Source organism: Aulonocara sp. 'chitande type north' Nkhata Bay, linkage group LG22 (assembly GCF_057382095.1).
Source record: "Aulonocara sp. 'chitande type north' Nkhata Bay isolate Kocher_YH1m ecotype deep benthic linkage group LG22, A_spYH_male_GT1.1, whole genome shotgun sequence".
In the NCBI taxonomy this organism is placed as follows: Eukaryota; Metazoa; Chordata; class Actinopteri; order Cichliformes; family Cichlidae; genus Aulonocara; species Aulonocara sp. 'chitande type north' Nkhata Bay.
Genome location: NC_141364.1, coordinates 21,559,244 through 21,585,524, shown reverse-complemented (window position 1 = coordinate 21,585,524; position 26,281 = coordinate 21,559,244). Strand labels below are relative to the sequence as shown.

The 26,281-nt window shown below is 41.1% G+C and overlaps 1 protein-coding gene across 1 annotated transcript in view; it reads right to left on the bottom strand.

Moving 5' to 3' along the window:
* rapgef5a (Rap guanine nucleotide exchange factor (GEF) 5a) overlaps nucleotides 1-26,281 on the bottom strand; it is a 50,763-nt gene that overhangs the window by 12,226 nt on the left and 12,256 nt on the right. Inside the window, exons 3-11 of the mRNA XM_086279354.1 lie at nucleotides 24,982-25,088; nucleotides 24,303-24,424; nucleotides 21,667-21,844; nucleotides 16,355-16,436; nucleotides 16,170-16,218; nucleotides 15,966-16,039; nucleotides 12,446-12,625; nucleotides 5,404-5,549; nucleotides 4,349-4,449 (exon numbers count right to left, since the gene is read on the bottom strand). Coding sequence (XP_086135480.1) covers nucleotides 4,349-4,449; nucleotides 5,404-5,549; nucleotides 12,446-12,625; nucleotides 15,966-16,039; nucleotides 16,170-16,218; nucleotides 16,355-16,436; nucleotides 21,667-21,844; nucleotides 24,303-24,424; nucleotides 24,982-25,088 — 1,039 coding nt within the window. The remainder of the gene's footprint in view (nucleotides 1-4,348; nucleotides 4,450-5,403; nucleotides 5,550-12,445; nucleotides 12,626-15,965; nucleotides 16,040-16,169; nucleotides 16,219-16,354; nucleotides 16,437-21,666; nucleotides 21,845-24,302; nucleotides 24,425-24,981; nucleotides 25,089-26,281) is intronic.

The window sequence follows — 26,281 nt, the reverse complement described above, 5'->3', positions numbered from 1 at the left end:
ATAGAAGACCGAGCATAGGCTGAAGCATTAATATTTTATCAACAGCCTTTGCTTTAAAAATAAAAACACAACTCTTGAGAAATATTTTAAGCAGGTCTGACAGTACTTATCACTTTTTCAGAACCCCGTTCACTCACTTTCCTCACACTTCCTATTCAATCTGAGGAAGTGGAGCCCTTTCTTGACCATTTATCAGTTCTTTTCCTGTTTCCCACCCTCTGTCTCTCCATCCTAAAGTATCCCCATCTACCCCCTCCTCCACTCCACACACCCCCATTTTTCATTTTCTCCTTCTTAGCGATTACATTTCCCCCTGCTACTTCTCTCCTCCTACATTCACCCTCTCCCAGCTCTCTGTGATGATAAATATCCATTTTCATCTTCAACATATGCCCTCTGCGTTTACCCGCTGGCACACACAAAGTCAAACACATGCGCTCAGACACACACATAACACCCTGATGAATAACTCACTGAGTTCTGACCTTGGGCATTTTATCTCTTGTGAGAGAGAAAGGGGTGGAAACAAGAAGAGAGAGAAACTGTGTGTGTGCTGAACTAATCGCACTAATCTGCTGCTGTGTTTTTGTTGCGTCTGTGTTCTCTTTGTGCGTGCACGGTGCACGGTGAGGGGTGTTTGGGGTAATCGCTGCGGAAGCGTGTTTGAGCCTGTTCAACATGCTGCACCGTTAAGCCACCTAAAACGGCATACTGATGCATTCACTCACACACACACGCATACACACACATACACATATGTGCTTATTCAGGAAACACCAACCATAATGCAAAGGTAGACATAGACACACACACAGATGGGGAGAAGATGAAGATAAATTTTGCATTCCCACTTCCTCCCAAGTGTTTTCTCATTTTCACTAAATAAATATCAGACAGAGCTCCTCCACAAAGACCATCTCAGTCCTCTCTTGCTCTCCTTCTCTCTCTCCCACATTTATCTCTCCGTCTTTCTTCGTTTGCTTCCTGCAATTCAGTGAGATGGCTCCCTGTGGACTGTTGGGAACTGGTGGTGCTGAGGGGGCTGATGCATAAAGGAGCCTTGTCTAGAATAGATGCTAACAGACAAGTGCAGGGTTTTATAAAATGAATGCCGGGACCCAGACCTCCCTCTGTGATTAAAGCATTATTATAGTGGACCTGGGATCTGTGATGGCTCTGAAATGTAATTAGAAGGAAAGAAGTCAAGACCCATTGATATTTAAGAATGCCAATTTTTCACCACGATTTTAGTGCTTTCTAAATTCAAATATGATCACACATCCTCAGCCCTGAGTCTCAGCACTGGCTCACCCCAGGGCTGTGTGCTCAGTCCACTGCTCTACTCTCTCTACACACACGACTGCACTCCTCGCCACCACAGCAACATCTTTGTGAAATTTGCAGATGACACCACAGTGGTGGGGCTCATTTCCAAGGGAGACGAGTCTACGTACAGAGACGAGGTGGAGCAGCTGACGTCATGGTGTAAGGCCAATAACCTCCTCCTCAACACTTCAAAAACCAAAGAACTCATAATAGACTTCAGAAGGAAAAAGGCAGAGATCCAACCACTATTCATAAATGGGGACTGTGTAGAAAGGGTGGCAAGCTTCCGCTTCCTGGGAGTCAATATAGAGGAGAACCTTTCCTGGAGTGTGAACACCTCCGAGCTGCTGAAAAAGGCCCAACAGAGACTGTACTTCCTGAGAATTCTCAGGAGGAATAACATCACACAGAGACTGCTGGTGTCCTTCTACAGAGCCACCATTGAGAGTAGAGCTGGGCGATATGAGATTTTTTCATATCACGATATGTTTTTTTCATTTCAGGCGATAACGATATCTATCACGATATAAGCCAAATAACTATATTTGTAAGATTTAAATGTGCCGTTGCTCACAAGTAAAATGTGAAATAATCAGCAGCTTGTTTTTATTTAAATATTTATTTCCCATAATAAGTTCAACAGGGTAGATGTACTTAAGGAACATGAGACTTTTTCAGATAGATAAAAGGCAAATATTGCAAACTACACAAAAGACAGCCGCTAAAGCGTTTAAGTTTCAAAATAGAACAAATGAAACAGACTAAATTGTCAATTCCACTTAGAAACAAAATATTAATTCTAAAAATAAATCTTAGTTTGTTTTACAGAAGAACAGACAAAACTGACTAACTTTTGTCAATATCAAATAAACTGAGAACTAAAAGGAAATTCTCAATCTCTCCTTGTTGTATAGCTTAGCTTTTCAAACAGTTTTAACAGTTACTTTAGTCTGACAAAAGCCGAATGACGAATTAGCGCTTCCAGTCAGAGACTGAGGCTACGTCCACACGTACACGGGTATTTTTGAAAACGGAGATTTTCCGTTTTCGTTTTAAAAAATAATCCCGTCCACACATAAAGGCAGAAATGAAGGAAAACGCTGCTATGAACATGCCAAAGCAGCAGGTGGCGCTAGATTCCTAACTGTGCAGAAATATTGGCCAATCAGAAGTCTAGAAGCCTCGGTGGGAAAAAGTAAACAAAGCTGGGGCATAGAAGCAGAACCGAGTCGTATGTGTGGAGGGACAGTAACTGTGTGTATATGTAAGCATTTAAACACTGCAGAGAGTAGAATTAACAGTAACAGTATTGTAGAAATTCATTTAACCGAAACAATAACGTGGCGCACAGTGTGACGCATGCACCAGTTTATTGTATTTCCAGACTTGCTTTCGGCACAATTTACAGTGCACGCTACTCTGTTTTTTTGTCAGACTTGAAATAGCCGAAATACCTTCACACTACGGAACTTCTATGACTCTTCCGTTCGACAATCTCTCCGGCATTGGAACCATCATCTGTTTTCTCTTCGGTCACGCTCGGTTGATTTTTCTAGTCGGCACACTCATTTCCTCCATTACGCGCTGGCTCCATTACCTGCTGGCTGCTTCCCAAACAAACACACGTGCGGCTTGGCACTTGTGCTGTACTAACAAGTCACGCGACGTGACGCTGCGGCTGTGATTGGTTCGGCTCTGCGCTACTTAATTTGGATTGGCTGACATTATTATTATTATTATTTTTTTTTTTTTTTTTTTTTTAAGAGGACAAGAGCGGCGAGGTCTATCGCGATAGCTTAATTTCTCTATCGAGTAAAAGTTATATCGCGATACATATCGTTATCGTTCTATCGCCCAGCTCTAATTGAGAGTGTTCTAACTTACTGCATATGCATCTGGTACACTAGCTGCACAGGGGCTCAGAGGAAAGCACTCCAAGGGATCATTAACACCGCCCAAAAGATCACTGGCTGCCCTCTCCCCACACTGGAAGTTCTACACAACGCCCACTGTTTTAAAAAGGCCCAAAACATCATAAAAGACACCTCACATCCTGGCCACTCCCTGTTCGAACTGTTGCCCTCAGGCAGACGGTACAGGGCAATCAGAGCAAGGACTAATAGACTCAAACACAGCTGTTATCCAACTGCAATAACACATCTGAATACTACAAAAAAATGTCCATCACGCCACTCTTGTGTTAATCTATGCACGGTCTGAAGCATGTGTGTGGGAATGTATGTGAATGTTTTACTGTTATATCTTATTAGTATTTTAAGTATTCTATCTATTTTATTTATTGAATTTTATTGTTTTATTTATATTTTGATATTGCTAGGGATGATGCAATGATCGGGGACCATTCTTAATTTCGTTGTTCTCATGACAATGACAATAAAGTTTCTGATTCTGATTCTGATTCTGATAAAAGATTAACTAATTACATCAAGGATTGCTAATATTTCCTGAGTAAAAGATTACTGCACTATAAAACAATCCATAATGTAATAAGCTAGACTTAAGGTTTGTGTAAATGTGACATGACAGTTAACACTGAAATCGTTTGCGGCACAACTGCCTAAAGCACCCCGTGGCAATCATTTCACAAACCCATTAGAGCATTTAACCTCCTGAATGCTCCTCATATTTGTGGCCACTGACATGGCTGAATGAATGCACATACACGCACACCTGGATATGGTTTGAGGGCTGACTCATGCAGCCACACACAGGCTCAAACACAGCAGGGAAATGCTCATACCTCACAGGTCTGACCCAACTTCGGGGAAATTAAAAGAGACAGAGAGATCGGGGCTGGGTTGTGTTGTAACTTGCGCAGCTGGGAAACAAAGTCCTTGGCAAGAGGTGTGGGGCCTCATTTAACACAAGATACTAAGACTTACAATTAAACTCTACACATTTATGCCATGATGTAGATGGTTCTTCACAAAGACATGCCTCTGACTACAGCTTCAAGGACAATCAAATGTGTGTTTGTGTGTTTACATGTCTCCAAACTCACCGCTCTCCTTGTTCTCTGGTGCCCCTCTTTGGTCATCCAATCGTAGGTCACTTAGCAGATGCTCCAAAATCTTAAGCGGCGTACCGGACACCACCACATACCTGTAAGATGAAGAGTTGCAGTAATCTTCCTCAATATAGCAAGAGGACCAAGTACCACTTGTGTTCCTCCACCCTGCCACCCTGCCTTCGTCCATATACTCCTCCGCGTCGTCGTCATCAATGTAGCGAAAATGGGGAACATTAAATGCAAACATCTCTGACTTGCTTCCATCACCATCATGACTGCTATCCTCCTCTTCATCGTCATCGTCTTCATCACTATCTTCATCTAAATCCTCCTCTGCCTCTGCAAGCGTGACTAGCTCAGAGGTCATCTTCATATCTAAACTGTTCCCAGTTCAGCCCTGTAAGGGTCGCTCATTCTGGATGCAAACTGCTCTGCTGTCTGCTCCTGTCAGCCGAGAGCTCCAGAGATTGAAACCCTCTCTCTGACAGCTCCTACAGTAACTCTGACAGAGAACCAACGTCTACGGAAAACACTGAAAACTGCTTACACACACATACACATACACCCACTTAACCTGCCTGTCACTGACACTCCCTGCATTGTGCCTTAGGTCAAAGACTGTGGTATGCTGTGCTATGTGTATTCAATTCAAAGAAATCAACTTCGAAGAACTGCACTTGGAAAGGAACACAGATGTGTAATTATACGTACAGCATAAGATCCTAAAACACACTGATATATGGAAGGAAGTAAACCAGTCTTATGTGATCTATTTTCCTCTTCCAGCTGAAAACAAAAAGCCATTCTCTCCTTCCTGCACTCTGCCAGAAGCCAAAGCATACATTATCCTAGACAAACACATACACGCCCACACAATTTTGACAGCCCTACTGATATTCTGCTTGCATATGCAAAAGTGTGTGTCTGCAACTTGATATCCCAAAGAAAAAAAACTAAAAACCCAAAAGAGACAGGAGGACTATGATTATGTTTTCATTGCCATTGTTAGTGTGGAGGGCCCTCATTATGCAGGAGGAGGGACCAACCTCTTGTCGCAATCCTCCTCTCTGGACCCGCCCCCGGACGATGTTGGTGAGGGCCTGTCCGATGGCGATGTCACTGATGATGTCACTCTCCGCAACACCAATACGTCCCGACCTCTCTCCTTTAGACAAACCCTTCCTACCGCCTCCTAAAAGAGAAAATGTGAGAAAAATATAACATAGTCAGGCAAGGACAAAACCGCTGGAAGGCGATTAAAGGAGTAGACGCAAGATTTCAAACAGTACAGAACAATACGACGCATCCCATGTGACTTTCTTACGTACTCTGTAGTGGATTTGAACACTCTTTGTGGTTTTTGCCAACTTTGTTTATTTCCCATCTGCTTTTACCAAACATTTAAGCAAATCAACTGCCTCCTTTAGCTTATAACTGTGGTCTCTACGTGGTGTTCAATAAATAATATAAAATTAAAGCGAAGGATGCATTTAAAACAGTAATTATATAAAATATGGTTTGTGTGATTCTATTAAAGAAAGCAGCTAGCATGCAATTCTAGTTTTTGTAAACCTCTCAGATATTGCCCTTATTATGTGTTTTTCCAACACATAAGCAAACTCACACCTCAGTTTTAATCCACACTTTTAGACACTGCCTGTGTTGGCAGCTTCAAAGGGAAGGATTGCATTTCCTCTGCCTTTGGAAAGATTTCAAGAATTATATTACAATGAGGACATCTATGAATGTCAGCTTTAAATGATCTCCGGCTCCATAAATGTGCAGCAACTTGATCCATGACTCTGATACACGCACACAAACACACAGACACACGCTCCTGCTATGATGGTGCAGTGTAACAGTAACAGAGCTCCAGGTGAACGAAGGAGCACAATAAGAAAGAGCCGGAGGAGAAGAGAGAAAAGCAGAGGAGAGAGAGAGAGATCAAAGGAGCAGGAGAGCAGAGATGGATAAAGAAGCGACGTCTCTCCTCCAGATGCTCGCTGCAGTCTCTGTCCCAGCCAGAAGGACTGAGCAGCAGTCACAACTGACACAGAGAGTCAGTGCAAGGCTGTTTTTTCTCTTTAGCTGGCCATAAAATTAACAATTTAGATGTAACATTTCCACTGACTGATAAAAAGAAACCAAACCTCTGAAAACAACACTAACTAGATCTTAAAAAAATGTGCTACGCTTCATAAAAGTGTGAACAACGCACTAGATAGTAACTGCTTTTGCAACGATCTGTGTCTAAAGTGAAAATACAGGGAGTGCAGAATTATTAGGCAAATGAGTATTTTGTCCACATCATCCTCTTCATGCATGTTGTCTTACTCCAAGCTGTATAGGCTCGAAAGCCTACTACCAATTAAGCATATTAGGTGATGTGCATCTCTGTAATGAGAAGGGGTGTGGTCTAATGACATCAACACCCAATATCAGGTGTGCATAATTATTAGGCAACGTCCTTTCCTTTGGCAAAATGGGTCAAAAGAAGGACTTGACAGGCTCAGAAAAGTCAAAAATAGTGAGATATCTTGCAGAGGGATGCAGCAGTCTCAAAATTGCAAAGCTTCTGAAGCGTGATCATCGAACAATCAAGCGTTTCATTCAAAATAGTCAACAGGGTCACAAGAAGCATGTGGAAAAACTAAGGCGCAAAATAACTGCCCATGAACTGAGAAAAGTCAAGCGTGCAGCTGCCAAGATGCCACTTGCCACCAGTTTGGCCATATTTCAGAGCTGCAACATCACTGGAGTGCCCAAAAGCACAAGGTGTGCAATACTCAGAGACATGGCCAAGGTAAGAAAGGCTGAAAGACGACCACCACTGAACAAGACACACAAGCTGAAACGTCAAGACTGGGCCAAGAAATATCTCAAGACTGATTTTTCTAAGGTTTTATGGACTGATAAAATGAGAGTGAGTCTTGATGGGCCAGATGGATGGGCCCGTGGCTGGATTGGTAAAGGGCAGAGAGCTCCAGTCCGACTCAGACGCCAGCAAGGTGGAGGTGGAGTACTGGTTTGGGCTGGTATCATCAAAGATGAGCTTGTGGGGCCTTTTCGGGTTGAGGATGGAGTCAAGCTCAACTCCCAGTCCTACTGCCAGTTTCTGGAAGACACCTTCTTCAAGCAGTGGTACAGGAAGAAGTCTGCATCCTTCAAGAAAAACATGATTTTCATGCAGGACAATGCTCCATCACACGCGTCCAAGTACTCCACAGCGTGGCTGGCAAGAAAGGGTATAAAAGAAGAAAAACTAATGACATGGCCACCTTGTTCACCTGATCTGAACCCCATTGAGAACCTGTGGTCCATCATCAAATGTGAGATTTACAAGGAGGGAAAACAGTACACCTCTCTGAACAGTGTCTGGGAGGCTGTGGTTGCTGCTGCACGCAATGTTGATGGTGAACAGATCAAAACACTGACAGAATCCATGGATGGCAGGCTTTTGAGTGTCCTTGCAAAGAAAGGTGGCTATATTGGTCGCTGATTTGTTTTTGTTTTGTTTTTGAATGTCAGAAATGTATATTTGTGAATGTGGAGATGTTATATTGGTTTCACTGGTGAAAATAAATAATTGAAATGGGTATATATTTGTTTTTTGTTGAGGTTTTTTTTGAATCACAAACATACCTGTATAACATTTAGAAAAAAAACTGAGACAAGTTTGCAGAGAGCAGAGAGCAACACACACACACACACAAACACACACACATCTCTGGTATTGTACGATGAAAGGATCAGTCTGATCCCAAGAGACAGCAGGTGGGATCTGACTTGTGTCAGACAAAACAATATGCCCAAAGTGGTGTGTGTGTGCAGACATGTTTCAGTGATTCATATTCTATGGGAGTGTGACACAGATGTGCAGCAGCAGCCATCACATCCAGTGTGCTGTAGCGTGTCTAATTCCTTTTCTAAAGGAATGATAATTGCTGGTTGATGGTACCTTTACACCCCCTCCAACTTGTTAGAATAGTAGACTATCAGGCTGATCACCTGAACAGTTATTCAACCATCACACTTCCATGTTTAGAGCTCGTACTGTGATAAGCCAACAAGAAAATAAATATGTCATTGCACTGGGGTTTGTTTGTTTTTTGCTTAGTTCTTCTACTTTATATAACATTAAGTGTTACCTTAAGACCTTCCAAAACACAGCAAAGTAATAACGTTGATATAATTATTCTATACAGAAGAAACCTGAGCACCACCCCCTAACTTTTGTCAGGCCCAAAACATTCATACCAAAATAGCAAGGAATGCAACTGTGAAATCCCCTAGGGCTAAACTTTATCTAAATTTCGAGATAAACACAAACACTAAACTAAGCTGAATTCACAGACCTGAAAAGCAGACAAAAACACCATCCACCTGTAGAGAACAGGGACTTTCATAAAAGGACATAGTCCTAATTACATGATGTTTAATTTCCTCTATAACATGCTAAAAATAATCATACGGAAGGGTTAACAACACAGAAATGCAAACAGGATATTAGCAAAGCAGTGACAGCTCATCTGACAAACCATTATTAATCACATTATGGCCTGGCACAGACACCGCGCCCAGCGACCCTGATCTGGTGCCGAGATAACAAGTTTGGTGGCCTAAGGGTCTAAAGGGGACACGGCACTGAACAGAGACTGGGATCGGCTTTATCACGAGTCTCCCTTCTCTATCTCTGTTGACGCTTCCTGTCACTCTACACCATCAGATATATAATAAAGTGCTCTAGAAATACACTTAAAAAAACACACCCATTATGTAACCAATTACAACTACTGTAAAAACAAAGGAGAAGAAAATGTTCTGCCTTCCTGATTCAGTAGCAAGCTGTTGATCTTTCCGACAACACTTACATTCTTTACACAGATGCCAAGAAAAACAACTCTGAGCCAAGAATGGAGGAAGGCAGTGAGACAACACAAACACACGCAAGATCAAAAATCTTTCAGAAAATGCAGCAAAGTAAAACTTGCAGCAGTAACACTATGACAATTAGTAACATGCACGCAACATCTCACATACGCTTCTACGTCGTAAGTGCAAACAGCAAAATGAGAGAAAAAGCGTTTAATGTAGCCATGGAAAAGACGCAGAGGCATGAAAAAGTAAAACTATCCAAAAGGGCACTTGTGGAGAGGAGGGGTCAGAAAGTTATGCAATAGAAAAAGACAGTGAGAACAAAAAAGAAATGATAGATGAAAGGCAAGAGCCTGGGAAGTAAAGTGAGGGAGACAGAGGAGTGTGGGAGAAAGCAGCATTTACAAAAGACAAAAAACAGAAACATTTTACTCAAGCTGCCATGCGTTTTAGCAAAACATCTGATATGAAAGGAAAAACAGGGGATTTCAGGCAGTTACACATCAATGACAAAGAGAGAGCTTTCCAAATAAATAATGGACCTGTTTCAATGCCTCCTTACTTTACTGTCTCCCAATAACACCAACATATCAACCTCTAATGTATAGACTAAAAAAACCGTAGGTAAAAACTGTGGGTATGACATTTCTGAAATGTCTCAAAGGCATAAAAAAAAGAGCTTCTGACATTTCTTTAGACAGTCACTTGTTCTCTGCTAACAGGTGTATCGGTCCGTTTCTTCCTGTTCTCGTTGCTCCTTCCTCAAGCTCTCCTGCGTTCACCCAATTTTTCCTGTCCCCCCGCTCCCTCGCCCCCTGTCTGTCTCCAAATTGTGCAGACTTCATGCTCGAAAGGTTTGAGAAGTCGAAACAGAAAAAAGAAAGCTCAGAAACCTGGGGACACGCTGCACTCGTCACAGGGTCAAAGAGTTCAATTTGAGTGTGAAAAACGAAGGATATATTTATTATATATATATTCAGCTTTGTACAGGATTTGAAAGTCTCTTTTACCCTCACTGTTTCTATCAGTTAGTCACACACAGACACACAGCATGACGTAACATTGTCAGGAAAGGTGGATGCCCATGCAAAGCCTAAAGGAAGCACTCTCTGTTCCTTTCCTGTTCCTGCTAATGTATGTGTGTGTGTCAACACTGACCAAGCCATATCTTTGTTATGATAGCTCTGTGCCTGATTCCTGGAAATAATGGATAAGAGTATAACACACAATGCTTTTAAGTCAGCAGCACACAGATAGTATGTGCAACCACACATAGTGGGACACACATAAAGCATTAATCCCAAAACCTGCCCAGTGTGTAGTGCATGGTGTAACACTGAAGAACCCTTTGTGTAGGTGGACCTCTCGAAACTTCTAATGCTGATTAAATGTGGAAGAGTAACAAAAATGCAAGTCAGAAATGACTATTGAGAAATGGAAAAACCCAAAGCAATGCAATGACACATGAGTTAAATCACTATGGAAACAGCCCACACTGGTTTGTCAGAGCTTATCTGTCCCAAAAAAAAAAGAAAATCACCATGACAACCCAGTAAAAGGAGAATGGTTTCTGTTGTGTATCGAGCTGGTCGTCTAGCTTTGGTTTCTGCTAAATTCTGCAGCCTGAGCTGAACGATGAGCTGAAACAATAACACCTACGAATAAAAGGTCAACTGAGTTTAATCAGGGCTGCAAAGCATCTTTGTTTCAAAAGATGTTTTTAATAATTTATGATGTTGTTTGGCTCAAAACTGACACACGTATTGGTCACATGCAGTTTAAACTGCTTACACTGTAGTGCTATACAGCAACACCTGGGGATGTCACACCACACTTTTATGCTATAATATTAAAGGCATGGATAAATCAAATAAGAAATGTGGCCAGTAATGCACCTTACACTACTTGTGTTCTGGTATATGAACAAGTGCACTTTTTCTTTTCAACAAGATTTTGTCAATAAGGCACCTTAAATGTAAATTATACTTTGTAGAGAAAAAATGCTTTCAGTGCTGATGCGTCATTTATGTAAAGAAATCTACACACAGCCAGGCTGCTTTGAATTTCTGTTTGACATCCTGGAATAACCAAACAGTGTTCTGTTTACTCTGACAAAGTAAAAAATGGGCACGACTGCAGGATCAATAAACTACATTAACTTAAAGCTATACTTGCTCAGATTTATGTTACATGAGATAAATCCTTCAAGAGTCTAAATACAGATATAATGATATTGATACCTAAATGTTTAGAGCATAATGATTAGATTGGAGTCTAGTTGATCTCTCTCTTGCATCCCTCCTCTAATATATAAGATGATAAAATACAGTATATTTTTATTGTGTACATTTTCAAGAAATGAAACTAGATTTATGCACACTTTAGAAAATCCCTAAGGCTGGGCTTCAGTCAGACTCACACAGACACACAACCACGGTGATGCAGGGTGAAATGTGACTGCATTTCCTTCGTTTCCGGCCCTCAGGTGTACTGTAGAGCAGGATCATACAGTACAACGCTTCACTAACACCCCGCTCATTATCAGCCCACTCTGACTCAGCCTGCCACAGGGCAAGCAGCACATGAACATACACATGCAAGCGCCCACGAATGATTATAAGCTCTAGCCAGCAAACTGACACACACACACATCTACACGCACACACACAGTACTTGACAGCGTGTAAAAAGAGTATGAGATCACGATGCGCTAAGCCATTATTAACACCCACATTAGATGAGCTACAGAACTGGTGTATGTTTAAAGTAAAGTGATCTGAATGAACCCGAGCTCTGGGCGTCTTCAGTGATAACTTTAGTTGGCGTGTGCATGTCAGTGCAGAATTGTGCCCTCATGTACTGAGAAAAGGTCTAAACAGGCCAGGCGTGCTGGAAAATACATGCATGCATGCGTGCCTATCCCTTAGCTGGACAGAACCACCAATAATGATGGTGCTGAGGAGGATTTACTCGCATGATCCCTGGCCTGAATCCATGAGTAACTCTGACCTGAGGTGTGTGTGTCCCTGCTTAAAAATGATGACAGTAATGACAACATTAACCGCATGACGTCCATTACTCTCCACTCACATTAAGCGTGCAGCCACAACTCTGTCTGCAGATTACATGGTAAGAGTTCACAAGACAACGTCAGCAGTCCTGCCGATACTATAAGATGTACTATAATATCAAACTATAGCACTCTCTACTCACCGCCTGGTTCCTGTCGGGTAGACGGTAGTTGTGGTTCTGCAGCAGCCGACAGCCGTCTTTGGCCAGCCGCTGCACGGCCTCCAGCCCCAGCCGGCTGGTTAGCTCCTCACGGCCGCACACGGTGCCCATCCCTCCGCCGCCGCTGCTGCTGCTGTCCCGCAAAGCACACACACCTCCCAGCTGCAACGCAGGAGGCATGAAGACATATCTCAGCCCGCAGTCCCAAGACATTGTAGAAACACTCAGAGTATGTTTGAGGAATGGAGGTCAACAAAGTTTGGTCATAATCCAGAAACACACAAGGAGAAGTTTTCTGTTGCCCCTATATATCCATGTGAGTAGGATAAGAAAATGTGGTAATCCTAGCTCTCTCTATCTAATCTTGTTCTCCCTGTTATTATTACTTGTCTCTTTATTCTTTTCTATCTATTACAGTCACTAATTCCTTTTTATCTACTGAACTTCTCTTTGTCTCAGTCTGACTGCTCTGTGTCAGAGGATCTGGTGGAGAAGGAATGAGAGTGTGTGATTAGTAGTATAAGTGGGCGGGAGTGGGTGTCTGTGTGAGAATAGTGTGCTAGGGTGCAAGTGTGGTGTCTGTCTCCTCCCCTCTATAGTCAGTACAGAAATCTGCTACTGTCCTGGTAGTCTAGCTGAGGCAGATGAAATAAGAAAGTGGATAAAAAGGAATGTATAACATCGTGACCTTAAAAAAGGAAAATGAAACAGGAACATATTTCCCTGAAATAGCTCAAGGATTCTGGAGAAACCAGTGCTTTTGTCCCTAGATATACCTGACAATAGAAAACATTACTGTGTGCTAGTATGATGGTTATCACCGGTGGCTGGTAGCCTGGTCTGTTTATTTTCCTTGGAAGAGAGATAGAAAGGGGACGGGGAGGGGGGGGGTTCATTTGGCTGGGGGTGGGTGGGTATCCTTTCCTGTGGGCTCAACTATCCCACGGTGCCATGTTCCAATAGAGGGTAACACACACCCCTGCAGAACATCGCTCATTTTTGTTTACTAGGAAAACACCCCCCCTTCCCCCAATGGCACCACTTATCTGGCAGAATAGCCACGTACACATAGACATTATATCACAACCCCTGTGCCATGTCCCTTACTACTTCCTGCAAACCTGCTTTCAGCTTCCTGTCAACGACACACCAAGATAAAACGCTGACAAATGTGTGTACTTGAATTGTCCGCCTGTTTCTTTGATTTGCTTTAATTTTTCTATGATCTTCAAGTGTTTAAGCTAAATTAGAAAGCATTATATTTTAGAGCCTTTTGAGTTTAACAAAATATCTGCATAGGTTAAAAAAAAACTGTACGACAAAGGAAATGAAAGTTGAAATTCACATTGTTATCCTATACGTTTTGCAGTTGTACTTGTTTATTAACATGCAACACCTATGTTACCACTACAGTCTGCAGCAGCTCCTAAACAGCTCCTGCAGGATCAATGTAATGTCTGGATCAGAGTCACTATTCGCTGTATCCACCTGGGTTGCATAGCAGTTTCCACAGCATTCACGACTGTACCAACATAGTGAGGAGTCCTACATCATTTACTTGTAAATGTACATTAGTGCCTATATTCATTTGCAAATGACTAAATTATGCACTTCATTTGTTGCTGGTAATTAAAGCAAAACTAGTTTAATGCGTTTGTAGTCAGTGAGAGGCAGAATGAGGAATGAGAGTGGAGAAGACGATTCCTCGTTAAGAACAGCTCTACTTCGAAGCGGCTGGATTCACAATGTGTTTGGGCTCATTTGGATATTTTCTCTTTTTCCTCGGCCAACAAAACAAATATGAAAATTTGAGCTTGTCTGATAAATAGCTTACTATGTTAGCCAGAACTCACTTCCAAGCTGCCAAAATCCAGATAACACGACATATTCAAACAAAATAACACTGTGCAGTTAGACTTTGTGGATTGATATTTAAAAGGAGGGATCAAGAGAGTAAAAGGAACGTGTCACTGTCAATTAGCTTTTCAGTATATGTGAAATATAAAAATCCACAGAGGAGCAACAACTGAGCAACAGCACAACACAAACACATACCAACAACATCCAGTGAACTGAACAGGTTATAATAGAATTGCTGCAGTCAGAAGCAAAATATAAATATGTTTAAACATATATGTTTTACTCTCTAAAGAATACTTTATCTGCTTTAGACCTCCACATTTTTTTCAAATTGATCATCATTTACACTGAAAATAATAGAGACATCTAACACATCACAAGGCATCACAACAAGCTGAAGTGTGATGAGCCAAAAACCAAAGAGTGGAAGTAAAATGTAAAGTGATCCGTTGGCTCTGTGTATGAAATGGTTTATGTACATCTAGGAGGGATGGCTCAATGCACAGTGCCTTTTTCCTATGATGAACTATTTCTGTCTTGACTGCAGTAGTCTCCTCCAGGAGGTCTCAATATGCATGGGGCTTGAGTGGTCACTAAATGATTATCTGACTACCAATATTACAAGCCTAATATGCTATGGCCTTTGCAGTCACCCCAGATCATCCCACCTAGGAGAGGCTTAGGACCAAGGTGTCAGGCTAATGTACTTTTAGCATTTGAGAGACACAAATTTCATTATTAGAGGGTGAACAGCTTACGATGCACTTTCACACGTTGTGACCACACAAACTAGTTGTATCAAACTGTACTGTCCACAAACTACACTTGCATGCTCCAGGCAGACTTGACAACAACTACTTCTTTGTGATCCATGTGCATGTCTTCAAGCACGTATAATCCTAGCCTTAGACAGTGCTCTAAACCACCATCATCAAAATACCAACTAGGGAATAACCTTCAGAAGAATGGTGTTTCACCGATGCTAAAAAGCACTGAAGCTATTCTAGTGTTGCATGATGACCCAGCACCTCACTACGACGCTATATGGATTTTCCTTTAATCTGTCACCCATCCGTACACATTACTATATGTGTGCAATTGTGTTTAAAAGCTGTTCTTCCTCCTGTTTTCTTGCTCTTTCCTCATTTCTCCGGTGTATCCACCGAATTAATAATTCATAGAGAGAAAGTTCTGGCTCTACATAGTTGGGACCAAACAGATCTCCCTCTGCACTTTGCTCTGACCCTGTTTTCTACATTCAACCCCATGTGTACCCCCTACATAAATTCAACCTGCAACCTTTAAGAGACAAAGATAGATTAAGCAAAACAATTATCATTTTTATCTCTTCATTTGGAGGGGATCTACAAAGTTTGTCTGTGGATCAGACTTTGTATTGCTGCATTAAGGAGCTACTAGAATGTGTTTATTGTGCCCTATTTAGACACTGAAATAGCTTCTTAAGTAATGCAACAAGAACACAAACTGATTCGGCTGTAGGCCTACTTCAGGCAAGTGCAAACTGTCGAAGCAGCAGATTTCTTTTGTAAATGAAATTAACTTTGAAAAATTAATTGAAGGACAAGACTATGGTTAAAAGAAAAAAAGGGGGGTTAGAGACGGTTTTTACTGCGTGTGTTACCGGACTGCTCTCCTCGCTGGGCGTTCGAGGCTCCTGGTGGCTCGTCTCTGCTGTCTCAGAGTCCTGCTCTGACACTGTAACCAATCAAACAGCAGCACATTAACACGTTTCTTCTTACAACATGACATTGTCCTTTTCATTCTGTCTTCTCACTGTGGAAACATTGAAAACACACACACATACGCATCAACTAAATGTACTTACAAGCTTTACGTGTCTTTCGCGCAAGAGCAGCCGCCAACTCACTTTGCACCTATAAGAAAGAAGACTGAAGATGTTAGACCACAAAAACATACACAAACACATCTGGTGAACTATAACACACTCCAGTTTTCATCTAATGTTTATCTCATTAGATGATGATGCTGTATTGACCCTGCCACACTGACCGTAGAAGTGAGTCTCTCAAGAGCTTTCATCTGAAGAATCTCACTGCAGATGTCCCTGTTACCTTCAGAGTCTTCCTCTGACCTTGGAGAGAGAGAAACACCTTTACTGGTAACTAACTGGTTCGTAAAATTTAAATAAAAAACCCCACAATGACAAAAGTTTCTTTTTAAAGTCCTCACTACACTGCCCCCTGGTTTAATAAGAAAGAACTACAGCCAGATCCAAATTGGTTCTATTCGTCTGAATAGCAGCGATGTTGGTACATCACCACTTTCCTATTTAATAAATTAAATAAGCTGACTTTTTTTGTGGTGGAACCTTATTATAATTTTACAGTGACTTCATTAAAGTGGCACAACAAGTTCTCAAACAACAACCGATGAGAAATCTCATTGTAAAATATCGTGAAAGTGCACAAGACTTTTTCGTGACTTTGTTTTACCTGTATTCAAAGTTGCCAATTACAATTAAATAGAAGTTTTGACATAATTGTTCTATAAAGCTGATTATGAATGCTAAACATTTTTAATGAAAATTAAATGAAAACATGACTGCTAAGGTGAATTCACGAGGAAAATCGTATTCCCTAAAGTTGTACCGACCCATCTGAGTTATCATCCTGTGTTTATAGTTCCTCAGGGCCTGCATGGTTTTGTATTAGGAACTTCTCATCGGCCCTTTCTCTTTTTCATGTGGTTTATGCAAAACAGCTCGGAGACACACCCTTCTGTTGAAGTTAAAGTGGCCTAGTTTGTGTGTGTGTAGGTACTGGCAGTGAGTACATCGGCTCACAATTTATATAGATGTGCAGCTCTTGTTGAGTTTTTTCTAAAAGTGCTCTGTGAATATATTTAGGTTTAACTTCATTTGTGTGTGTGTGTGTGTGTGTGTGTGTGTGTTTTGGGTAAACAGGCGGTTGTTTGGGGGTAAACTCTGCAGTATAACTCAGTAATAATACAAGATTGCACTGAGTTTGCCTTCAGTGGCGACACACTGCACCCGAGGGCCTCTCATCTAATATGTTCTCTTACAAAACCACTGTTTGAATTGGTCTCCCACATACTGCCTCACCCCCACATGACACACACATATATTCTCCCTGCCTCCAGCACACAAACACACACTCACGCACGTACACACACATGCCCCAATTTGCATACAATTTGGATTTTATCAACAGGTGCCGTAGGCACTTGTAATAGTTGTAGAGGAAAGAAGATGAAGCCCTGTGTGACTTTGTGTGTGTGCATTTGTGCTTGTGTGTGTGTCTACACTGTAATCTGATAAGAGAACGGTGGATGCAGAAGCAGGAGAGATGGTGATAACGCATAGCCTTCAGCCTGACACTTCAGCTTTGGCATAGACAGAGAGAGACAGAGGCAGGCAAGACATCAGATGCCTGGAAGGAGAGAAAACCTTTCCTTATAGCTTAATTGGTCAGAATTACTGGTTTCTGTTAACAAACTCAGTGGAACAATAGGAGCAAATTATTCATTTTTGTTTGTTTCATACTTTACATTTTTATTACCCATAAAATCTAGAAGCCCATTACAAAACAAAGTCTATTCTGAGCCATGATAAATGCTAAATTTATTCCAAACAGTGTCCTTAATTTTGTTTGCTGTTGTTCATTTGGTAATTTGGTGACTCACCATGAGCCTGAATGCACCAGAGCTGAAAAAGAGGTGCAGTAGGAGGTGTGTCACCGGTCATTAAACAACACAAAGCAGAAATTGATACGAGATTATGATGATGGGTCACCTCCTTGTTCAAATTGTATCAGAGTGCACGGCACAAAGAGCAATCTTTGACACAGAGATCTTCGGTCAGAATAATACAACTACATAACGTAGACACTGCGCACACGCATGTAGCCATGATCTGAATTTTTCTAGTCTAACAACAAAATAAAGGCTTTTCAACGGACTGCGACAGACTGAGTGTGAATCATAAGGAGGACGTGTTCTCTGGAATAACCTCCTCTCTAGCTAAAACCCTTCGCTATTCTGCTAGACTGGCTTTTTTGGCTTTGCTCGCCTCCCTTTTAAAATAGAGAGGGCTATAGATCGTCTAGTGTAGTACCAGAGGACTATGCAAAGCAAGCAAGTACGTTTTCCCCTCTCAGGCGAACGGTGGCATATTTTAGCTCCTGGCAAGTCTGCCTCTCCTGCACAGTGCAGAGAACAGCGTTTTTCCACAGACAGGGAAACCAGCAAAATAATTGTTATTGACAACCACCTCATACATCACACAGTAAAGTGTGTATATGGACTATGGGTTACAGTATATGAAATACACAGTGTCATGCAGGATAAGAAAGGGATCCAGTGTCTAATAAATTGTTATTTTTGAAACATTTCCTCCTTTTGTCACTTTTAGTGTTGCTTGTGATCTCAACTTATTAACTTTTTAAGCAGTTGACACAATATTGTGTAAATTGTTAAACTACTGTAGTGTAGATTGAGTTGTACTGCACTCCATAATATTCAAAATGTAATGTTTAGTTTAAATCCTTAAATGTAAATGTAGCAGAGCTTATTATACTGAGTTATGTCACACTGGGAAGATGCTCATATGCATGTCGCTGTGTCATGGGATTTGGCAGCTGTATGCAGTTGATATTCAGTGCATGAGATATATTGATGTTCACATCTAGAGTACCCAAGACATTTCTATATAAGCAAGATTTACTCTTTATGTAATGGGAGGTAAAGCGTTTGGAAAAAGAATGATGCCAATCTCAATTTTTTTTAATTGCTGTTGTCAAAAAAAGCTCATTAAATGAAAACGTCACTGACTTAATCAAAGAAAGATTCTTGTATGACAATATTGGATTCGCTCATGTCGCAAGTTTAAACTTGCAATCTGCCTGAAACCATGACATTCCTGTCAATTTATAACAGCGAAAACTAACAATGAACTGACAAATCTCAGTGATGAAAATGTGCCTGAGAGCGTGTCATGTTGCTGAGACGCAGAGGTCCTTGGAGACAGAGTGACAGTGCTGGCGTTAACTGAATGATATTGAATGAAAGTAGTAAACCTCTTCTACACATGATGCACCAGAGCAAGCCCATTTAATTAGAGACGTGTCCTTCTTTTGCTTTACTGAAGCAGCAATCACTCAATGGTCAGCTCAGGCTGTGCAGCCAGTATCGTTTTAATTGTTCTCTTGTTAGATTAAACGGTAAAACACATGACGCAACGGTTCATGGGAGGCAGTCACACCAGACTGCAATTTAAATTTTGCTGCAGCATCTTTTTTTAAATATGCATTATGTAATGTTAGGTGATGTTTTATTACAGTTACAAAGAGAATCAATATCAACTGAGTCATATATTTAACAATTCATCAGCTCACTTTGAAGCAACTAGTAGAGTAACGTCAGCTATTTTCGGCTACAAATATTCTCTAAGAGGGCCAGAGGATGTAAGAAAGAGAGAAAGACAGAGAGAAATAGCCTGCAGAGAAATGACGCGACAGGCAAAGACAGACACAAAGCAACAGAGTCAAAGTAGCAGTGCGAGAATCCTGAATGGAAAATCTCATTTTTATCTGGTCTATAAAAACTAAATTGCTTCATTTTATTCAGATGCAGTTTCCAAAAGAAAATCTACAATCTATTTGAGCCAATATGGCACTACATCCATATTGATTCTTAGGACAGACATATTTACAGTCTTTTAAATATAAATGAGTGATTCAGCATGTTAAATATGCAATAAATTTCTTTTTCTTTCTCAAATCAAATTTATAAACTCTTCCAGCACCTGGTAGGAGTCTGAGTGCACATGTCGTGCATTATTATGTATAGAAAATAACCATACCTACAATGCAATACATGATAGTCACATTCAAATATGACATTCAATTCCCCCCGACTGTCTTTTTGTCTCTCTAATGTCTCTAAATGCACCTTTTGATGTTGTTACTCAGAATTTCCTAGGCATGTTCCCTTGTTCCTTCGCACAAACACACACTGGTCCCTGCTTTTGTCTGACTGACACATCGAGTTCGGTAGCAGCCTCGACAGGAACCCCACACACGGAGCAACAAAGCAGGGAACTCTGGATGACACCGCTCTGCATGTTTGTTTCTGTATGCGTAAGCATGCATCAGAGCTCATCTCGCATATTTGAGCGATCGCATCATGCATCAGCTTGTGTGCAAAGGCGAAGGCTGATTTTTTTCTAGGGCTGCGGAGGTGTGTGCGCCAGCAACTGGATGCGTCTCTCACATAAGCAGATTGGGGATTTGAAACAGTGAATAGAGATTAAGTTCCTTGTTGGGATTTGAGGAAAATCTTGGACAGCGTGTGTATTTGAGTTGCAAGGTCAGATATGTACTTGCAAGGATTGCAACATTTCCGCCAAGTCAAACACAGTCACATGTCTCTTTGCACAGTACATCAAATAGACAAATGGCCTCAATCTCTAATATAAACCGGAAACCTGTCGCTTCAGCTTCGATATTTTATTAGTGCAACAAGCTTCCACTTCAGGTCAGTGGAGCTGTGGTATCTGTCACTAAGATTCTAGCAACAGATCCTTTAAGTCCTGTAAGTTGTGAGGTGGGGGTCCCCATGGATCGGACACGTGCCATATGGTTACCGAGCAGAACATTGCCCGAAGCTTCACACTGCCTCCGTGTGCATCCTGTTGCCAGGACACACACGTACCCGGCCATCCACATGATTCATCAAACCAGGCCACTTTCTTTCGTTGCCTGGTTCTGATGTTCACACGCCCATTGTTGGCATTTTCAAACTGAGGACAGGATCAGGACAGGCATCCACCTTTCCATCAGAACTAACACTAAATCTGTTTGCAATTTGACCTACAGTAATGCGTCTGTTGAATTGGACCACACAACTCAGTCTTCGCTCCCCACATGCATCTGTGACCCTTGGCCAGCCATGGCCATATCGCTGGTTTACCGCTGTTCGTTCCTTGGACCACTGCAAAATCGTCACGACAATTTTGGACCTCATCAAACTCACTCAATTCCTTACGCTTTCCCATTTTTTCTGCTTTTCTAGGAGATCAACATTGAGGACAAAATGTTCCCTTGTTTCCCAATATAGTCCACCCACTAACATGTATCATAATGAATGTTATTCCTGAGCAGTGTATTTATTCATGAATTTTTGTATCTTTTATTCAAAATTTTATCTGCAAGAAAATATTTGAGGCCAATACTTAAAATACTATTTATGAATTATAAGTGATTCAGATTTACAACATAATCTTTCCAATACATAGTGTGCATTTCTATAAATCCATACATGATCAGATTTTACTGGACACTTACGGACTATTGGCTCCACCTCCTGAGCGGAATTGGACATATGGAGCTAGTTGTAGGAGGAGCTTAACAGCCTCTGGCCACTCCCCCTCATTGTAACGAAATTCACAGGAGGGAGAGTCACACTCCTCAAAGCTGAACTGGTAGTAAGAGTTGGAGTCTGAAAACACCACCCGCTGGTCCACTGGAGAGACAACAAATAGAAACACATACACTGTGATGAAAGAGAAGCAATGGCACCTTTTAAAGCACATATGCTGGCAGCATGCTTAAAGGGGGCTTCTTTTGTATCAGAACCATGTTGTCTCATTAAGCGTGTAATATATAATTAATAGTTCAAGTGTATAAATATGATCAAAGATTGTTATGCCTAAATCACAATCAAAGCTAACAATCAGTCAGGTACGCGCTCAAGCGTTTCTCAACAGAAGTTGCCATGTGGCACGTTGCTGTTCTGTTTATTGATTATTATTTAGTGCAATCTTTGTGGAGATAAACATTATACACTCAGTGGCCACTTTATCAGATACACATTTTAAACTACTGAATTTAAAACAGCCTCAAATTGAGGAAGAAAGTTGATTTAAGTGACTTTCAACGAGACACGGTTGTTGGTGCCAGAAAGGCTGAAATGAGTATTTCAGAAACTATCGATCTACTGGGATTCTCCCACACAACCATCTTTGGAGTTTACACAAAATGGCCATGAAAGAGAAAATATTTAGTGAGTGGCAGTTCTCTGGGTGAAAATATGAGGTCAGTGGAAAAAGACAAGAGTGCTTTAAGCTGATAGGGAGACAACACTCAAAAAAACACTCAATAACGCAAAGTATGCAAAAAGAATCTCTAAACACAACATATCGAAACTTGAGTTGCACATGGGCCACAGCAGCAGAAAACCACACCGAGTGCCAAGAAAAGAAACTGAGGCCTGAGTCACACAAACTCGCCAAAACTGGACAATAGAAGATGTGGGTCTGACGAGTCTCAATTTGTGCTACAACATTGAAAAGAAAAACATGACTCCATCCAGGCTTGTGTCAACAGATCAAGCTGCTGGTGGAGGTTTTGGAGCATTTGAAGCTTGGGTTCCTTAGTTCCAACTGAGCATCGTTGAACACCAGAGTCTACTCACGTTTTGTTTCTGATCATGTCCACCAGATCTCAGTCCAATAGAGCACCTTTGGGATGTGGTGGAACGGGAAATTTGGATTGTGTATGTGCAACCGACAAATGTGCAGCAACTGTGATGCTGTCATGTCAACTTGGACCAAAATCTCTGGGGAATGTTTCCGGCACCTTGATGAATATGTACCATGAGGAATTAAGGCAGTTCTGTAGGCAAATAGGTGTCCTGGTAATAGTAAGTGATCCCTAATAATGTGGCCAGCAAGTGTATATATTATAATATCTACAGCGGTAAAGCCTTCTAGAAGAAAGCATCAAACAAACAAAAAAGGCTGTCACACTCTTAAAACAACCACCAGGAAGCAAATTATTTAAGCCACGCTGATTTGATTTTTATGTTTAACAGCTATTTAAACAACAACTGTGCCCACTGTAAATGTATTCTGTGTGGGTGAAATCCACACGGAGTGAAGTCTAGACAAGTACTGATGTGAGTCAACGCCTTCATGTGAGTTGTTACCTCCGCCAAAGAGGAGGAGGTGTGATTGGCCTGGTTTGTCTGTTCGTTTGTTTGTTAGCATGATTGCTCATAAAGTTTTGTATAGATTTGCATGAAAATGTAACCAGAGATGTGGCTCGAGGCAGTTTAGTCAATCCACATCTGAATCAAAGAATTCCTGGCAGGATTATTTACGACTGCGAGTTAAAACAAAACTGAACATCATATCACCACAGATCCATAAAACATTTGAAGAAATTTGGAGACATTATTTTGATTTTCAAGTCAATATCACAAACTCATTCAATTCCAGATATCTTGGATTCAGGGACTCAAGGCACACATGGTGTAGGTGGAATTTTAGCAGAGGTGCACAGTGTGGGAATTTTTCCTCATATCGAATTAGTACTGACAAAAACGAATGAGCACTTCTAAGTTGTAGTTAACGAGCAGAGACACAGCAGACAGAGTCGAAGTCCTTTTATGAGTAACTGTGGATTAGCCAGACTGATGAACTGCACCTGAACACAACTGTTCATCCTCTGAAGAAACATTTACTGCCTTTAAAAGATGAATTTACAAAGATGAAGAATGCAAACAAATGTTTATATTACCCCGTTACTAGTCCACTTACACCCAGGCACAGCGGGGTATGAATGGAGCAGTCTGATATTAGATTAACAGACTCGTAGATGTGTCAGTGCTTAGCAGGGTGTTGTTAACAGGGAGATGTTTTGGGGAGAATAATTATTGAGATTATTCGGGTTATTGGGGGCTTCAGTGTAATTTAATTGTTGGAAGTTTTATCTCAGAGAGCTAATTCTGATAGTTCATTTGACAAGATCTTAATTTAAAATCAGGTTGAATCAGAAAATGAAGCTTTTTATATTATTTTGTTTTGTTTGGAACTGGTATCTCTAAAGATGTGTAGATTGTTGTTGAAGGTGACTGTGAATGTTAAAATGCAGTACACTCCGCAGGCATGGTCGGTGTTTGTGCGTGTATGTGTTTTTACCAGACAGCAGGACTCCCAGCTCCAGCAGCACCTGCCAGACACGCACAGCGGTAGTCCGACAGCGCACATACACACATTGCTCACACAGCCACTGCACCAGCTCCACTCCCACATAGCTACGCCTGTTAAAATACACAAATGAAGATTTTCAGCACACAAATATGGCTACACAGTGTTAGCATGCATAATACATACACACACACACACACTCATATGCTATTCTTCCCTTGGCACACAGTTTGTCATTCTTATTTAGTCAATACCCATTGATTATTCATTAGTTCTCTGTAAGCCTTTTCCTCCAAAACACTGAACTATTCCCATCTGCGTCCCCTCAAATAAACTCCTCGTCCATGTGTGCTTCTAAATGCGTTTGTCTGACTGTACGTGCAATGATTGTTAAGAGTATCTATTTATTATTTCCCCAAGATGTTTGGACTGATTTTACATACATTTCAGTGTAACGTTACATGCCCCATTGTAGTACATGTATTCCCAGACTACCTTGTGCTTCACTGCAAAACATCTACATCCTGCTTAGTTCGTCACAGACCAAAAACAAGTTGAGCGACCAATAAGGATGGAGCACAAGAGTGACTGTGAGTCAGTGTATATGCTTCACTGGACTCATCGATTCAGGTCTGCACAAAGACACGCAAATAGACAGAGACAAGTATACCGTATGATTCTGGCCAGGTGTATCTTGTCCTTCGCTGGGTACGGTCCATGTGACAAGAAAGCATTCCTCACAGCCCGACCAGCACATGGAAAACTCTGGGAACAAGACTGATATAGAAACAATAACATAAAAATAGTGTTATAATGTTAAAACCTGCGAACTTAAAAACTAAAAAAGGACTAAATGCCAAAACTCTCAGTATTGGTTTAAACATGAATTTTTAAGTATAACAAGCTAATGTGGCTACATGCAGCTGTCATTGACTGGCTCACAAGGACAGCTCGATTTCTTTCCCCCTCAGGAACTGAACATTGACCGTCTACACGCTCAGCAATAATCCTGCTATTGATGCTACCGTAAATAAGACCGTATTTCAATTAAGCTGGTTACATGGGCTGTTTGTTCTGTTCTATTCATATTCCCTGTTACATTCAGCAGAGTGAGGCTCACTTAGAAGCTGATGAGGCTCCACTCACATTATGTTACAACATTAGAGACTCTCTTTATGTCCCTATCCCATCTTTTTTATGTAGTGCAGCTTTGTGGCTGCTGTGTACACAGGTTTTTCATAATAGATAAGTCACTAGGCAGTACACATGGTACCTGAAGAGTCCTATATATATAATGCATATAATGGCATTATAAAAAGATGAGAAGAAGCATGAACACCGTGAGAGGATTTCTTCACTTTGACTCAAAGAGAATTTTTATAAGTTTTGATGGTTAAAAAAATCAGGATCACTTTGACTCTTTTTGGCTAGAACTCACAAATTTTGTAAAAGTAACCAATTTTCACAAAGACAATCCACTAGGACAGAACAATGACATTTTAACGTTTCATAACCAAGGTTTAATGCTGTGCCTGGACAGACCTGGGTGTAAACAGCAACTTTAATAATTGTCATCATATTATCATGCAAAGGTAAGAGCAGAAAACCAGAACATCAGTGTTAGACAAGTTCATCAGGCTCACAAAGGCTCCATCAAAGTTACAGGTTATTCTTGTGCGTGAAGTGTAGCACACTGTTATATCCAAGACAACTGAATTTAGTTAACCACTAAATGAAGGTTCAGGAATATTATGAGTCCATGGTCAATGGTAACCACGCCAAATAAAGAATGGAAATATGTAAATGCATCAGCATGCCGTAGCATTGACCATATTACCATATTACAGGCAACAACCGTGCCTTACTAATGTGCGACCCAACCAATAGGACAACACTCTCCATAACAACGTGGAAAAACAACATTTCAACAAGTTATTACATCATTTGGTGTTTCAGTAAGTTATTTATTA